A 16,795-nucleotide genomic window follows, 5' to 3' on the forward strand; every position below is an offset into this window, starting at 1 on the left:
TCAGCGAGGAGGCAGCTGCCTCGCCCTCTGTCTGTCCTTTTCTCGTTCTCTTCCTGCCTACAGTCATTTGTCTGGAGTTGTCCTTTGTAGGTTAACTCACTGGTTTTAAAAACTATTGGGGTTTTGTGTACACTTCCCTGGTGGCTCAGATGGTAAAGAATCCGCCCGCAATACAGGAGCTCTGGGTTCGATCCCTGGGTTGGGAAGATCCCCTGGAGGAGGGCATGGCACCCCACTCCAGTACTCTTGCCTGGAGAATCGCCATGGGCAGAGAAGCCTGGTGAGCTACAGTCCATGGGGTCGCAAAGAGTCGGACACAACTGAGCGACTGAGCACATAGTGCCAAAGGGTTGCATGGGCTCTCCGTGGCAGGAGTCATTAATTTAACCTTTACACCAGTGATGTGCATAAGTGTCTGTGCCTGGCCTGCATGTGGTGTTTGGAGGTGCTGCTGATAAAGGTTGGTACATGGTAGGACTGGGGCCACATACCCAGTGGAGCGCATACCCAGCGTAGACCCAGTGTGAGGCTCCTGCCTCTTTCTCCCACTGTGTCTGAGATAGAACCAGGGTGGGATTGCTGGTGCTGAGAAGCCTGACACTCTCAGTCTGGTAGCTGAGGAACTTTCCAGTAAGGCAGTTTGGCCAGGTGGCCCTTGAGAGCCCAGCCAGCTCCTGGATTTTTATGACTCATAATTTTCTGCAACCAGTTGGACACTTTCCAAGGCGTGAATCTTGCTGTGTTTCCAGGAGAGTGACTACTGATTTAAAAACATGTTTCTGACTGGGGTGAAGTTTTCTTATTTGCTCTCACTTCCTAGGCCACAAGAGGAAAGGGCTGAGGGAGCCAGGGGTCAGGCAGGTGTAGATTGGCCAGCTCTTGAGAGTGTTGGGACGAGTTCTCTTTACCGTGTGGAGCTCTGCCTCATCAGCAAGTCGAGACCGTAATTCTGTACAGGGTTGTTGTGAGATGAAAGTGAAGTGAAGGTCGCTCAGTCATGTCTGAGTCTTGATGACCCCATAGACTGTAGCCCACCAGGCTCCTCTGTCCATGGGATTCTCCAGGCAAGAATACTGGAGTGGGTTGTCATGTCCTCCTCCAGGGGATCCTTCCGACCCAGGGATCCAACCCAGGTCTCCCACATTCCAGGCAGATTCTTTACCATCTGAACCACCAGGGAAGCCCTGGTTGTAAGATTAGGAGCAGCACAAAGTGACGCATGCATAAGGGGAATAATGACTGTTAGCTGTTCTTATTATTAATATTATTTAATTGAAATGTTTAATCTGCAGTGAACGTGTTTTAAAAGGTTAAGAATATAAGTGGTGACAGCGTTTTGAGGCTGGGGGCTCTTACTCGGAGGGTGCGGGGCCCTACGCTGTGCAGTGCCTGGTGTGTAACACAGGTGCTCCGTGGTGTTCTCAGTGTTGACCCGAAGCCGGTGGACAAGTGGGGCATGTTTATACTGAACGCAAGCAGGACTCTGTCATCAGGAGCAGGAATGTGTCTCAAGCGGCCCGTGGGACATGCCAGCACCCAGCACAGCACCGGGCACTAGCCAGCACTCAGTGCCGCTTGTGGAGTGACCACACGAAGTTATTTTAGAGGAATGATCTCGAAATTATTCTAGGATACAGCCCTTCTTCCCAACCCAGGAATCTACCTTTTAAAAAATAGCCACTACATTAGTTTCCATTGTTGCTGTAAGAAATGACCACAAACTCAGGGACTTAAAAACACTACAGATTGATTATCTTAATATTCTGGAGGTCAGAAGTCTGATGTGGGTCTCACCTGGCTAAGACCAAGGAGTCAGCAGACTCTCTGGGGGCCCGAGGACAGAGCCGCTCCCCTCCTCTTTCCAGCTTCTGAGAGCCGCCTGCCTCCCTTGGCTGAGTCTCTGTCTCCACAACTGCATCGCTCCAGCCTCTGCCTCTCTCACATCTTCCTCTTCTGACTTGGATCCTCCTGCCTTTCTCGTAAGGACCCCTGATTACACTGGGCCCAGGTGGATAGCCCCCTCCATCTCAAGTTCTTTAATTCATCACACCTGCAAAGTCCCTGTCACCACATGAGATAACTTAGTCGCAGATTCTGGGGATTAGAACATGTGTGTTCATCTGTGTGAACATCTCTGGGTGGCCGTCATTCAGCCGGCCACAGCCACCCGCAGTATTTTGGCCAGATTTTAACACAACCGCGTAAATACCGGATTTTAGTTTAAGAGGAACTCCTCAACTACAGCACCAGGGTCCTTCCTCACCGCTGTGTGACCGTGCAGATGACATTGGTGTTTGTGTGGTCAAGGTCAGTCTGTGTGAATGTCGGGGGGAGTGGGGGTGGAAAGAGTCAGAGGTGTATGAGATGTGAGCCTCCCTCAAGAGGTTTGTTACTGAAAAGACTTCTATGTGCTAAAGGTAACTTACAAATGGGGCAGAATCTGACCAGAGCTGGATTGGTCAATCAATGGAAAGTGTTAAATTCAGAAGAGCTGAGAAAAAATGAGGGCCCAATTTAGACATATGTCCTTGAATATATTCAAGGAATGTTGAATATATTCGTACATTTCAAAGTACTTCTGTCTCTCTTATTTAGATTGGACTTAGGCCATCATTAGTATTCAGGTGAGGTTATAGGAAGCAGGTTCAGGGACCTGGAGCATCCTGGCTGGTCAGAGCAGAGCTGATGCCCAGGCCCAGAGGCTGGCATCATGCAGACAGTCTTCATGGCTGATGGGTGCATAGGTGAAATGCACAGGTGAAGGAGCAGGTGCGTGTGTGTGTGCGCGCATGCGTGTGTGTGCGTGCATGCGTGTGTGTGTGCATGCGTGTGTGTGTGCACGCGCGCACAGAACTGATGCTCAGGCCCAGAGGCTGGCATCATGCATACAGTCTGCATGGCTGATGGGTGCATAGGTGAAGTGCACAGGTGAAGGAGCAGGTGCGTGTGTGTGTGTGCGCATGCATGTGTGCGCATGCGTGTGTGTGTGCATGTGTGTGTGTGTGCACGCGCGCACAGAGCTGATGCTCAGGCCCAGAGGCTGGCATCATGCATACAGTCTGCATGGCTGATGGGTGCATAGGTGAAGTGCACAGGTGAAGGAGCAGGTGCGTGTGTGTGCGTGCGCATGCATGTGTGCGCATGCGTGTGTGTGTGCATGTGTGTGTGTGTGCACGCGCGCACAGAGCTGATGCTCAGGCCCAGAGGCTGGCATCATGCATACAGTCTGCATGGCTGATGGGTGCATAGGTGAAGTGCACAGGTGAAGGAGCAGGTGCGTGTGTGTGTGCGCGCATGCGTGTGTGTGCGTGCATGCGTGTGTGTGTGCATGCGTGTGTGTGTGCACGCGCGCACAGAACTGATGCCCAGGCCCAGAGGCTGGCATCATGCATACAGTCTGCATGGCTGATGGGTGCATAGGTGAAGTGCACAGGTGAAGGAGCAGGTGCGTGTGTGTGCGTGCGCATGCATGTGTGCACATGTGTGTGTGTGTGCATGCGTGTGTGTGTGCACGCGCGCACAGAGCTGATGCTCAGGCCCAGAGGCTGGCATCATGCATACAGTCTGCATGGCTGATGGGTGCATAGGTGAAGTGCACAGGTGAAGGAGCAGGTGCGTGTGTGTGCGTGCGCATGCATGTGTGCGCATGCGTGTGTGTGTGCATGTGTGTGTGTGTGCACGCGCGCACAGAGCTGATGCTCAGGCCCAGAGGCTGGCATCATGCATACAGTCTGCATGGCTGATGGGTGCATAGGTGAAGTGCACAGGTGAAGGAGCAGGTACGTGCGTGCGTGTATGTGTCTGTGTGTGGTGGGGGTACATAGGTGTAAGTAGAGATTGGATGGGAGGCCTGGGTCCTGACTTCAGCCTCCACCTTCAGGCTCAGGAGTTTGGGGCTTATTCTGTAGAAAACTAGGAGCCATTTGAGCCGAGGGTGAAATGTGATGCAAATGGCTTTGAGGATTAATCTGGCAGCAGATGGGCTGTAGGATGGAGCCAGGGAACTTGTGGGCGTCAGAGGGGTTTCCCTGCACTGTCCCTCCCTGAAAATACCTAGCGAAAGCCTCCCGTGCAGTTATCTTCTCTGAGAGTGGCATCGACCGTGCTGAGGATTACCAGTGGTATTTTTATCCTGCTTGTCCTGGGCACTGCATGCGGGCTGCCAGCACGCCAGACTGCCTTTCCTGAGTAATGCCTCACACCACAGCCGTATAAGCCACACTGGTCCCCAGGAGAGGGTGAGTCTGCCCTCCCTGAGTCACATCTGGTACTGTACCCGGCCCGGCTGCTGGGAGTGTAAATCAGTAAGAGGGTTGTCCACACTGGTCTCATTCATGCTCGCCCTGGTCTCACCAAGTCCAGACCTCATTCCAGGGTGTCTGTGTGGTCTTAATAATAATGATCATCAGCTGGCAGGTTTTGAGCACCTTCTGTATGTGCCAGGCATCCGGGGTCCTAAGTACTATTATATGGATTATCTAACCCACTCCTCTTGAGAACAGATGAGGGAAACTGAGGTGCAAAGTTGAGCTTAAATGACTACTTAGGTCAGCAGCAGAGTCAGAATTTTAACCGGGAGCGCCCAACTCCAGAGCATCTTGACTGCTTCATCAGTATCACTTCCTGGACCAAATCTTTTTTAATCTTTTAAGCAGAATACATTGGTTTATAATCAGACAGTGAGACTGCACTCAGGACCCCATGCTTGGCATGTTGGTGTTTGTAATCAGTTACATTTGCTCCCCAGTGAGAGGAAAGGTCACCTGGGGCCCTCTGAGGTACCTACCTGTGCTCTGGAGCCCTGGGCCCGTGCAGGTCCATTCATGGCCTGAGTTTCTCTCTGGATTGTCATTAGAGGCTGGAACTACTCCTGCTGCTGCTTTTTCGATTCCCTCTCGCTGCCCCCAGCCCAGTGTCCACTTTGGGGCAACGTACCAGGGAGTCCTAAGAATATCTTAATTTCCCAAAGGGTGAAGAATGGAGGCTTGCCATCGAGGATATCACTCTTTTGCTAGTTTTCTCCTTTTACCTGTGAAATGGTTGCCTGGTTCCTGAGCCGTGATGGATTTGAGTTCTAGCTCTTATTTTGACTTTGGGCAAGTGGTGTGACTTGTTGTGTGACTTTGGGCAAGTCACTTAACCTCTCTCTACCTTAGTTCCTTCACTGTACAATGGACATAGGGGACTTCCCTGGCAGTCCAGTGGTTAAGACTCCAAGCTTCTAATGCAGGGGTTGTGGGTTCAATCCCTGGTCAGGGAAGAAAGAAAAGTAAGGGAGGTAATACACATAGAACACTTAGCACACAGCCTGGCATATAATAAACTCTGAGTGAAAAATAGAAGCTACAGTTAACGTCACATTATGCTGGTCTTCTGCTTCAGATGTTTGGGGAGCCAGTGAAATTCACTGGAGAATGTCAGAGTGCCCGCTATTCAACAAGCCCTTGAGTGTGTTAGCATAAGAGTCTATACTTTTTAAATGGTTTCCAAAAAAATCCCAATAGTCTGGAAATGGCTTTTGAAGGAACATGAAGTCCTTAGCGTAGGAGACAACTTGAGGCCCAGAAATGAACTTCTTTCCTTACAGGGGACAGTTCTGCTGCGCCAGCCACGGGCTGCGTCTTCAGCCCCGTGGGAGTCTGTGGTGAGCAGCCTGGACCAGGGCAGGAGGCTGCCCTGTCCTGCAGTGGGGGCTCGGTGGGTGGCTGAGGGTGGGAGCGGCAGTGGGCATCCTGTCTGCCTGCCTCTCCCCTCCCAGGCACACACTGGTGCTTGCCTGGCAGAGGGGGCTCCTGTTAGTGATACGGTGAAAGTTCTGGAATGGAGGACTGGTCTCAAGCAGTGGACTGACAGTGTACTTGTCATTTTAATGTGAGATGAGGGGACGCAGGAGGCAGCTGTATGGCTGAAAACCTTGGGAAAGGCAGGAGGAAGGAGAACAGGAAGTCGGCATCTGACCCCACCCCACCCCTGGCCTGACCCCTTCATTAGCAGCTCTCAGATCATCCTGCTCTGGGTGAGCCAGTAAAAGGTGGTCACCTCAGAGCCCCTCCCTCTGTCCAGCCCCTGCCTGGGGCCTCTGGGTAGTGGGCAGCTCTATGCCTGGGAAGGTGCCCATCTCTTGGGGTCAGGAGCAGAGCTGTGCTGAGGTGTGCTCACCCCAGTGCCAGCTCTGGTGGACTGCTCTAACTCCAGTGGCCTTTCCAGATTTCCTGGGACAGTTGAGGTTATGTTTTACTCTGTTGCCCTAGAATCGGGGTCAACACACTTCCCTGAAAGAACCAGATAAGGGGATATTTTAAGCTTTGTGAGCCATAGTTCTCACTTGCAACTACTCAACTTGGTGTTATAGCTTAAAACCAAATCAAACCCCAAAACCCCAAACAGCCGTAGGTAATACATATCAATGAGCTGTTGACAATACCTAAAGGAATGAGCAGTAATTTGTGTTCCAGTAAATCCTTATTTAAAACATTTGTGTTCCAGTAAATGCATATTTAAAAAAACAGGCAGCAGGGCTGGATTTGTCCCCATGGTTTGCTGACCCCTGATCTAGAAGGGCACCAGTCATATTACATCTCTTAACTTCTGGGTCAGAAAAATGTGATCACTGCACTTACTGCATTATTCTAAACTAGGATCCTGTTTTGGGGGAAAGTGCCCATTAATCGTTTCTGTCTTTTAACACAGGGCCAGCATTAGACCTACCTGTGCCCAGTGATTTTCTCACCACTTCCTGAGAAGGGCAGTTGAGCTTCTTTCCCAAAAGAGGGATGGCCATGTTCCATCTTCCTGGTGGCCTGTTAGGGGCAGTTGTCTTCTGATGAAGGAGAGTGGCTAAACAAGGGTGTGGAGAGGCCTTATTTATAGCTTTCTGATCTGCCTCCAGCCCTCTGCCCATCGCACCCAGGACAGACACTTGAGGGATGTGGGATAGTTGCTTTAAATCACACCTCTGTGTGCTTGCTTGTATTTTTCATTTTAACAATAGATATTGAAGATTCTTTTTCTGTAACTTATTTTCTGTTACAGAAGTAGTGTATGTTCTTTGTTGAAAACTTTAGGAAATAAAGCAAATGAAGAAAGTAAAAAGAAATGTATCACCCCACCGCCCAGAGAAGACCTGTTATGCATGTTTGCTATCACCCATCACCCTTCTTTGAAACTTCTTTCCTCCTCCTTCTGTCCTTCCAAAACAAAGGATAATATTGTTGTGTAAGCTGCTTCCTTCCTATGTGGGAAACATATAGTAAACTTTCTTATTTGCCAGTAAATACCTTTCTTGTTGTCATTTTAAGTGGCTGCACAGCAGTCCATCTATGGGTGGACCACTATTTATGTAGCCAGTCTGAGTGTTGTAATTTATGTTCTTGTGGCTGAATTATCACACATTCAATGTTAAGGAAATGCAGTTTGACAGGGATGCTTGGATATCTCCCAGAAAGGATGGCCTGGGAGGGCGACAGGGAAAGGGGACTTCGTAGTAGGCACACAGGTTTGGGGTATTCCAGAGGTGGCTTGTAGCTGTCGGGCATGAATGACCCTAGTCGCCCGTTCTCCATTGTGGAAGCTTGACTCACCAGGTCTGGCTGGGACTGACTGACAGCGGAGGGGTGGGTACGAGGTGGGGTTGGAGAGGGGCACAGGCTCTTTTTCTCTGTCTCTTCCCCTGGGTGGTTCTTCCTGTTTTCAGTTGGCTTTGAAAATTGATGTGTGTTAGGATGTTTCTGAACCTGCTGATGAATGGGCCCTCAGGGCAGACCTCACTAGGTAGGAGCCTTCCGGGTCTGAGATATTGGCCCCCGGGGTGTGATTTTAAAGGCCGAAGTGAAGGGCACATCTACAGAAGTTCATGGATTTGGGCTTCAAAGGTTTAAGTCTTTTCTCTGACACACACACTCTTATCAGTCCTTGGAGGAAACAGTCCACTGGTATTTTCATTTTCTAAGAGGGAAAGCAAGAAGGAAAAATTTCAGGCATGTAAAGGAACTTTCCAGTGTCCATGCAGACTAGAAACTGGGACTGTTCATGCCCAAAGTAAAAAAAGATTGCTCTTGGCCACCTGTGAGCCCCCATCCTGGGCCTCCTGGAGGTCATTAAACGGTCTTTTCCCAGGAACACTAAGTGGCAGTCTTGAGATTCCTTTGGTGGCTGTCTCCTTTTTCAGTTTCTTGAGGAAGAGTAATGGGAAAGGAAGGGGCAGTGGAAGGTTTCCACTTAGGGACAAAGCCAGACTTTTAGGGAGTAGCAGGGAGAAGCTTTGAGGAAAGGGTCTCTGTTTAGACTTCCTGCCTGGCCTTGAGTGTGGGCCACCTTGGTTCCTTTTTGCCTCTTCTTCCAGGACAGGATTCTTAAGGTAAGTTTCCAGGACCACCAGCAGCAGCAGGTGGGAATCTATTAGAAACGTAGGTTTCCAGGTTCCATTTCAGACCTAGAGAATCAGAAACCTGGGGTTGGGGAGCAGCAAGCTGTATTTTAGCGAGTCTCCTGGGTGATTTCTGATGCCCCCTAAAGTATGAGACCTCTGCCTCAGACAAGGCTCCTAGGAGACCTTTGAGTCCGTATGTAGATTGAAAGCTGTAAGCAGGTGTGAGCCTGTCCCAGAAATGGCAGGCTTTCTTAAATCTTGGGGGGGGGCCAGCTGAGTTCATTTCTGTCTGCTCTGTGTCAATGTGGTGCGAGTTGCTGGAGACACGGAGGGGAGACCACAGGTGTGGTCTGTGCCCTCCTTTGGCTCACAGCTCAGTGTGTGGGACCCACAGGAGATTTAGAGCACAGTCACTGCTACCTGGGGATGGAACAAGGAGCCATGGAGGGATGTGGATGGGCTTTGGGGATGGGACATGTTGGGGAGAGCGTCCCAAAAGAGGTGCTGTTTGCACTGAGGTGTGGTGAGAAGGAAAGACGTGCATTCTTGCACAAGATAGCGGGGGTTGGGGGGCAGAAAGGTCAGTTAGGGGCTGCTGTGGTTGCCCAGCTGGGAGCCCCTGGGGGGATTAGGAGAGGTGGTCTCAGTCCTCAGGATGGGGAGCCTGGGTGGGCGGGTAAGGGGAGTGAAATCAGTTCCGGATGTGTCCGTGGGCCACTGGGTGACGTCGAGGCTTGAAGCCTGCTCGGGAAGGCTTGTCAGTGAGCTTCACACATACTCCTCGAGACAAAGGGCTTGCTGCGCAGCTTGCTTTGGGGTCCTTACACCGGGCATCCCATGGCTTCCCGGCCAGCTCAGGATGGGAAGAGATCAGAGGAGGGCGTGCTCGCTTTTAGAGAGACACACTCTGGGGCTTTCCTTGGATGGGAGCCGGTCTGTCTTGTCACACTTCATACTCACAGAGGGGATTGAACAGTGGCTTAATAAATTTCCTCACTGTCCCTGGCTTACTGTCACCTTGTGAGACGAGACAAGTGACAGATTGTGAATTCTGGCAGTGAAGGAGGGGCTTGGGGATGCATGTGGGAACCCTCCCCCCAAATAAAATTCTCCCGTGTGGGTCCTGATGGAAAAATTTATGGTGGCTTTATTTGCTTAATGCTTGTCAGGATTGTCTGTTTTATGTAGGTATGTATTTTGTATCCCCGCATGGGGTATGTATCCCCGCATGGAGATACACCATGAGGCTTGTGAGATCTTAGTTCCCCAAACAGGGCTTGAACCCAGGCCACTGCAGTGAAAGCGCTGGGCCCCAACCACTGGACAGCCGGAGAAGTCCCATTTATTTTTTAAAAAAACACAGCTCATTGTCCTGCTGATACATCTTATTGTAACTGGCCAGGTAGGCATGACTTGGTGGATTTTTTTTTTTTTCCCCAGTTCTGGAGGCTAGATTTGAAGGCTCTCACACTACAGGTAATTTCCAGCTAAAGGATCTCAGAATCTGTTTTTCAACGTGAATGAAGGCTCGTGGGGAAGGTCAGAGAGTGAAGGTTCAGCAGGAAGATTTCCTCTTGGAGCGCGAGGATTCCCATGTCAGGGGACGCTGGCTGTGCTTCTTTTTCAGTGTCTGCCCCTGGGGAGTGGTGAGCTGCATTTGTTCCAGTTCTTTCTCTCTAGACAACAACTTTGTTTACTTCCTTTATAGCCCGTTAGCATGTTAGACCGGAAAAGGGGCCTGGAGACCCCCTCCCGGCCCCCAACCGCCTGCAGCGCCCTCCTGCTGGGGAGGTGAGCAGTGCGCTGTGTCCGTGGCTGGGCTGTCTGGGCTCCCAGGCTTTGCTGCTGTTCAGCTGCTTCCCTTGCACCTGATCCTCTCGTGTTAGTCTCAGTTGGCCTCTGGTTGTTGCCGTGGTGGCTGTGCCCATTATAGATGTGTGTGCATGCCACCACAGCTGTGAGCTCTGGGGCCAAGGGCAGGTTCATCCCAGGACCTGCACAGACTAGCCCAGAGCACCAGGGGGGAAATGTGTTGAGAAAATAAACCAAATGACTCTATTTTGGTGCGGGTGCCTTAGTGGGCGCCCCTGAATGTGAGTGCCCGTCCTCCACCCCCACTGCTATATTCACTGGTGTTCGCTCAGAGGAGAGCGGGAAGTGCCCAGGTTGTCTGGGGTGCATGGTGCCAAGTGGGTGAGGAGCCTGAAAATACCCTTCATCCCTGTATTGTTCCCCAGCAAGGTCCCCAAAACCCATTTAAGAACCAGCAGGGTGAAGCAGGCTGGGGTGAGGGCTCTAATACTTGTAGCTGAAATCATGATGAGGATAAGATTTGAATCTTGTGGTTAATGTACTTTCGGGGCTTTTGATTTTATTTATCTAAGATCCTGATGAAAATGCCTGCTGGTGTAGCTGAGTGCCTGGCGCCTGTGCATTCCTGCAGGGGTTTTGCACCAACATTCAGGATAGCTGAATTCTGAGTCATGTTGGGGTTCTGGTGTATTAAAAGTAGGATTTATGAGAGCCAGTTTTTGAAAATCAGAAGGTGAACACAGTTCTGGAAAGGTATTTCCTCTGGCAGTTGTCCACCTTCCCATCCCTGCTCCTTGAGGGTAGACATTCCTTTGTCAAAAAATACCCGGTGTTGACTAAGGTTTGAACGTTTCACTTTGTACGCAGCAGAGCAGCATGTGGGGAGGTTTGGGGGCAGTGGTCCCTGCACGTTAGATGAATAATCCTCAAGGGGGCTGGCCTGGGCTGTGATTTTGAAATATGCATCCACCTGTGAATCTGTTCACGAGGCCAGACTGTTTATGAACAGCATCTGTTAACGTGAGAAGAGGTGGTATTGCCCCACAGTAGTGGGAAGGTGTATTTCCATGATGTCATTTCCATGTGGATGGAACCTGCCTTCCCAGGGAACTGGCTCTAGTCTTCCTCCATGATAGCACTCGCTGTCCAGGGTGAGACAGGCACCCATGGAAATTCTCCGGTATGAGGATTCAACCATGCAGGCAAGAAGAAAGGCATAGCTAATTAATTTTTAATGTGTACTTTTTAAAGATGACATATTTATTTGCCACTTTGAAAGTGGAATATGTGAACTAAAAGTTAATGAAATACGGTTAGGAAAATATTGAAGGAGATTGTTATTACTTATATTTCCCAAATGCAGGAATTTAATAAAAAAAAAAAAACGGTCAGTTTATTTAACATTTTTTTTCCTCTTTTGAATTTTTAAAAAATCATCATTGTAATGTAGGTGTCATCCTGGCCCATCAGGGAACTATGCTCAGAGCCGACATACTTAGGAACCGAGAGAGTGAGGACTGGACTCTGGTGGTTCCAGACCTGCCTCTTCAGAGTGCAGGACCGCACCTGGGCATTTCACAGTGAGCTCCCCCGTCAAGCTAGGCAGGGGAAGTTGGCCAAAAAACCCACGTATCAGCTTTGCTCTAGCAAAACTTGAGTTACGTGGTTATGATAACTTGGATGAGAAATTCAGTAGAATTAGTTTTAAGCCTAAAACAGAATTAAATAGGTCTGTCAGTTAGCAGACAAGGTGAGGTTTTGGAATTATCAAGGCTTGTGGCCTGTGAGGTGCTTCCCTGGTGGCTCAGTGGTAAAGAATCTGCCTGCAATGCAGGAGCCACAGGAGATGCGGGAAGATCCCCTGGAGGAGGGCATGGCAACCCACTCTAATATTCTTGCCTGGAGAATCCCATGGACAGACGAGCCTGGCGGGCTATAGTCCATGGGGTCCCAAAGAGTCGGACACAACTGAAGCGACTTAGCACGCATGCACATGGCCTATGAGAGTCTCCTGCCTTGGTTATCTGGATTGGATTTAGAGGTGAGCAAGGGGAAGATCTGTTTCTGGGGACTGCTGCAGCAGTGGGGTATGGTGGATGGTCCTGGGACTGCCTGCAAGGGTCCTTCTGAACAGAGGGGGCTGGGCCCCTGGCCTCTGCCATTGCGTGTCCCTGATGTCTCTTTCAAAACTTCTCTCTTTGTGAGTGAAATGTGTCAGGGGTGGGCCCATGGGCAGGGACGCTGTTGAGAGCTGGCACCAGCTGCATTTGAGCTCTGATTACGTGATCTTTTCCCAGTCCTGGACATTTGGTCTATGGGGCACACACTTGTTTATTGCCATAGGAGCAGGAGCCCAGAGTGGAGCCCAGGGTGTGAAATAGCACTGGGTGATGGGCAGGGCTAGCTTCCCTCCTCGTTCCCGTCTCCCTCAAGGGTATGGTCACCTTCCAGAAACCTCCTTGGCTGTGATTAGGGTACAGGAGGTTCATTTGTGTCTAATCAGTGCCTCCCTGTGGGAGTGCCTTGGGGTCGGTGGACCGAGTGTTTGGAGCTGAATGGCCTTAGCCGGTTCGTTAATGCCTCTGACTTTGGTTTTCTCCTTTGTGAAATGGGGGCAATAATATCCATGTCATTAGGTGGCATATAAAGATTAAAAGGAGATGGAGTGTGGAAAGCACCCCAGCCTAGTGCCTTGGAACTGTCTTCCTATGAAGGTGAAGGGGTCTTTGAGGGCAGGTTGGGTGGGTCATCTTAACTTTCCAGGCTCCTGTACATTTGTGGGCTTCTCTTCTTTTAAGTAAAAGTAGCTGTGCCCATGCTTAGAAGCCAAGCGGATCCCTGCAGGTGTCTCTGGACTGACGGGCTGCTTCCCCATGAAGGGCAGCCAGGAGCGAGCCTGCGTCTTTGAAATCCTGAGGGTTCTGATTGAGATCCTTGTCAGTGCTCTCGCCTGGCCTTCCCGTCTGCACTTCTGTTAATGAATCTGATGAGAATCCTGAAGGCGTCTCTGGGACGGTCCCCTCCCTCTTGCTGGCCCAGCCCTGTGTCCAGGGTGTATCTGTGCTTCTCAGCCTCCTTGTGTTTGTTTCCAGGTTTGTTCCTGTGGGTCTCCTGCCCACTGAACCTTCACATGCCATCCTCTTGTCTCTGGGACTCCTGGCAGATCCCAGCTCCTCCCTGCCCCCTGGCCAGAGTGCTCCTGCCCACCCTGGGGTCTCCTGCTCCTTTGCTTTTTGTGTTTTTTCTTCAGCGCCTCCCCCCCAACTTCATTTTAACTTATCTTACCCTTCCCAGCAGCACAGCCCCAGGTAGGTCTTGAGCAATGCCTGGGAGAGTGCCAGCACACGCCCCACCCTGTGAGGCATGAGTACACTGGCTTTCCACTTCTTCACTGCTGACATAAAGAAACACGTTTTATGCTGCGACCCAGGAGAAAGGACAGCATAGCCCGCATGCGCATGGAGGGGACCCAGGTTTCAGGCTGGGTCCTGCCTGCATTGTTCCCGCACCATGTCCTATATCATGTTGGTGGTTTTTTAATGCTGGTTTTTAATGCTGGTTAGGATTTTCCAAAGGCATTGCCTGAGTGTGGGGAGGGATTGTGGTTGTCCCTTGGTGGGCGTCTTCAGGGGCTTCAGGGCAGAGCAAGAGTGGCTGGGCACGGACAGACAGCTGCTGAGGAGTCGGGGTTGGGGGCCCCAGAGCCCTGCAGAGAGGTGTTCCCTCCCCAGCCTACAGTCTTGGTTCAGAGGGAAGAACAATGAACTAAATCAGGGACTCCCAGGTTCAAGTCCTAGTTCTGCCGCTTGGTGGCTGAGCGGCGTTGGACAAATCCCTTCACCCTGTGCCACAGGGTGGGCGTGAGGTGAGGAAACATGGGCCCGGTGCGCGGCCCCAACTCCACAGACCCTCTCTGCTCAGCGCCCCGCAGCGTGGGGAGCCACCCAGTCTGCCTTGAGCCCTGGACCCTCCCTGCCTCTCTCTCTCTCCCCGAATCAGAAGTGGAGGTCACTGGAAAAACCAAACAGCCAGAGTTTGGGGTAGAGGTGGTCCGTGTGAGTGTGACCCTGTGTGGGGCATGGAGCCCCTACCCTGACTTGGCCCACCCCACTCTCTTCCAGCCCTGAAGGATGGCGGCCATGTTGGGGGACGCCATCATGTTGATCAAAGGCTTTGTCAAGCTGACCCAGGCGGCCGTGGAGACCCACCTGCAGCACCTGGGCCTCAGCGGGGAGCTCCTTATGGCGGTCAGGGCCCTGCAGTCCACTGCTACAGAGCAGGTCGGCATGGTCTTTGGGCAGGTGCAGGTAAGGAGGCTGCTTGGCGGTGGGCGGGGGGCTGGACTTGGAGATCTTGGTGAGACCAGGGGGTGAGCCAGGACACCTCCAGGATGGCCAGTCTCCTTGTGGCCAGGGCCAGACAGCCCAATGTTTAGCGTAGCCCACTGTCCTGGGTGTGAGGGGGAGGCTGCCGCCATGTGACTGGAGTTTCAGTTATACGAGGCTTCACAGAGCTGGGAAGAACCCCAGGAACATGAAGCCCAGCGTGCTCTCCAGTAAGTCTCTGACCAGTAACTCACCAGCACTTACCCTGTGCCTACTGGTGCCAGGCATGGGGCGCAGAGGGGAGAGACAGGCCCCGCCCCACCGGGGGCTCCCTGTGGCTTGCTCTGTTCACTCTGCCTGGCCTGGGTTCAGTTCCTGGGCCTGTCCTCAGGGTACTGAAGAGAGGCCTTTTTAATTTTGGGAATTAAAAAAAAGCCACAAAGATGAAACTCATCGTCCCCTGTGTCCTTAGGAGAGGCAGCTGGAAGGATTCCACTGTATCTGGAAGGCCAGATACACTTCCTTCTCTGAAGGAAACAAGTACTTTATAATCAAAGCGCCTTCTCTCTGTCCCTCTGGTTTCTGTTAGTGTTTCTTTGTTGGGTCAGTTTTGTAAAGTGATGCGAGGTCTCCCATGTGTGGGTGGGTGGGGCGGGCACATTTTGTTGGACGTCAGGCCTCAGCATCAGTGTCACAGGGTCGAGTGTCAGCAGGTCTAACTGGGACTTCGAATCCCTTGCCCCTCCCCGCTGCCCACCCCACCCCTCCCCGCGGGGCTGGGCTTCGTTTTGCCCCTTCACAGGCTGGGGTCTCCGGGAGCTGACTCGGGAGCCCTGCCGCTTTCCAGGGCAGCAGCCTCACCTCCCGCCTCCCTCTCGTCCCTCATGTTGTCTCGTGCTGAGTCCAGAGACCTCGACGCTTTACTGTCCAATTCTTCTGTAAGCAGAATTGAGCACTGGAGTCGTGGTGGTCAACAGGGTTGCTGTGGCAGAGCGCCGCCCACCGCCGTGTCACCCGCGTGGTCCACACCCCGTTCCTGACAGTCTGAGGGTGTGGGGAGGGTCTGCATGTGCTTGCATGGACGTGTGTGCACTCACGTGTGCCTGGGCACATGTGCGTTGGGAGCCATGCTGTGAGGGAGCCCCACTGCCGCTCCCCTTTCATTTCTGCCCTGTCCTTCTAGACAAGGACACGCACACTCCTCCAGGCTCTGGGCTGCCAGCCTCCGGCCAGTCTTAGGTTAGGATTGCCAGCCTCCCCTCCTGCTCTCTGAGGTCCTACCGTGTCTCTCTCTACACAGACGCCTTCACCTCGCAGAGGTTTTCACTCCTGTGGTCTCTTATGAGCCTCACCGTTGTCTTGGGAAGGCTGCAGGCCCAGATGCTTACCCCCTGTTTCAGATGGGGAAGCTGAGTCTCAGCAGTCTGATGCGATCATTGATTGACAGGCCCGGAATCCTGTGTCCTCTCCACACGCTGTCTCTGCCCGCGCTCCCTCTGCTGAGGCGGGGCTGTGCCCTGGCTGCCTCGCTCGGTGTCCTGGCTAGTGAGGAGCCATCACCTTCCTGTTGGGCGTTTGCATGTGGAACACCCGAAGTGAGGTTGCCCGACTCACTTGGGCCTCCTGGGAGCGAGGAGCGTGTAAGGAAGGTGTGGGCAGGCTTCCCTGAGAGGCGAGGGAGCCCTGGCTCCCCTCGGACAGGCCGGTTCCTGGTCCTGGGAGGAGACCAGGGCATCCACCGGCACAGCCACTCGGCAGTAGGAGGGACTGATGGTTCCCCGCCTGGAAGGAGGCCCTGCGCGGTGGTCTCCAGCGTGCTCCACTTTCCTCTACACACTGGGAGGGGTGGAGGGCCAGATACCCCAGAAGCCGCTCTCCCTGTACTTTCTTAGGGGGTTTGTTCACTTACTCATTCAGCAGACACTTACTGAGTCTGGTCCCCTTGAGACGCTGAGGTCCCTTGACTGCCGCATAATCAGGTCATGGTGACGCAGGGCTGGTGGCCAGCAGGGGAGTTACAGGACTTACATGGCTCTCGGGACCCTGCCCCAGGCTCCCTCTTCCCAGGGCCTCCCTGGCCACCTTGAGAGGTGCCTCTTGATTCCAAATTCAGCTCACTTCTTCTCTGAGGAAAGTGCTGTCAGGTGGCCTTGGGGTGGCCGGTGGGGCCAGCCTTGGCTCCAGGTGCTTGCTCTGCCTGGTGGGCCACTACCAGGCTATTTCAGCTCTCAGCCTCAGTTTCTCACTTAGGGACAGTGATAACTTGTCTCTTTTCTTCCACTGGAGGGCA

The 16,795-nt window shown here is 52.3% G+C and overlaps 1 protein-coding gene across 3 annotated transcripts in view; it reads left to right on the forward strand.

Annotated features, from left to right (window-relative positions):
* COQ8A (coenzyme Q8A) overlaps positions 1 to 16,795 on the forward strand; it is a 47,425-nt gene that overhangs the window by 10,182 nt on the left and 20,448 nt on the right. For 2 of the 3 annotated variants that reach the window (NM_001046419.2, XM_010813130.4), the window contains exon 2: positions 14,302 to 14,487. The exons of the other annotated variant lie outside the window; for it this stretch is intronic. In NM_001046419.2, coding sequence (NP_001039884.1) covers positions 14,311 to 14,487 — 177 coding nt within the window. In that variant the 5' untranslated portion in view covers positions 14,302 to 14,310. The remainder of the gene's footprint in view (positions 1 to 14,301; positions 14,488 to 16,795) is intronic. 3 annotated transcript variants of the gene reach the window in all.

This window comes from Bos taurus, chromosome 16 (assembly GCF_002263795.3).
Source record: "Bos taurus isolate L1 Dominette 01449 registration number 42190680 breed Hereford chromosome 16, ARS-UCD2.0, whole genome shotgun sequence".
Lineage (NCBI taxonomy): Eukaryota > Metazoa > Chordata > Mammalia > Artiodactyla > Bovidae > Bos > Bos taurus.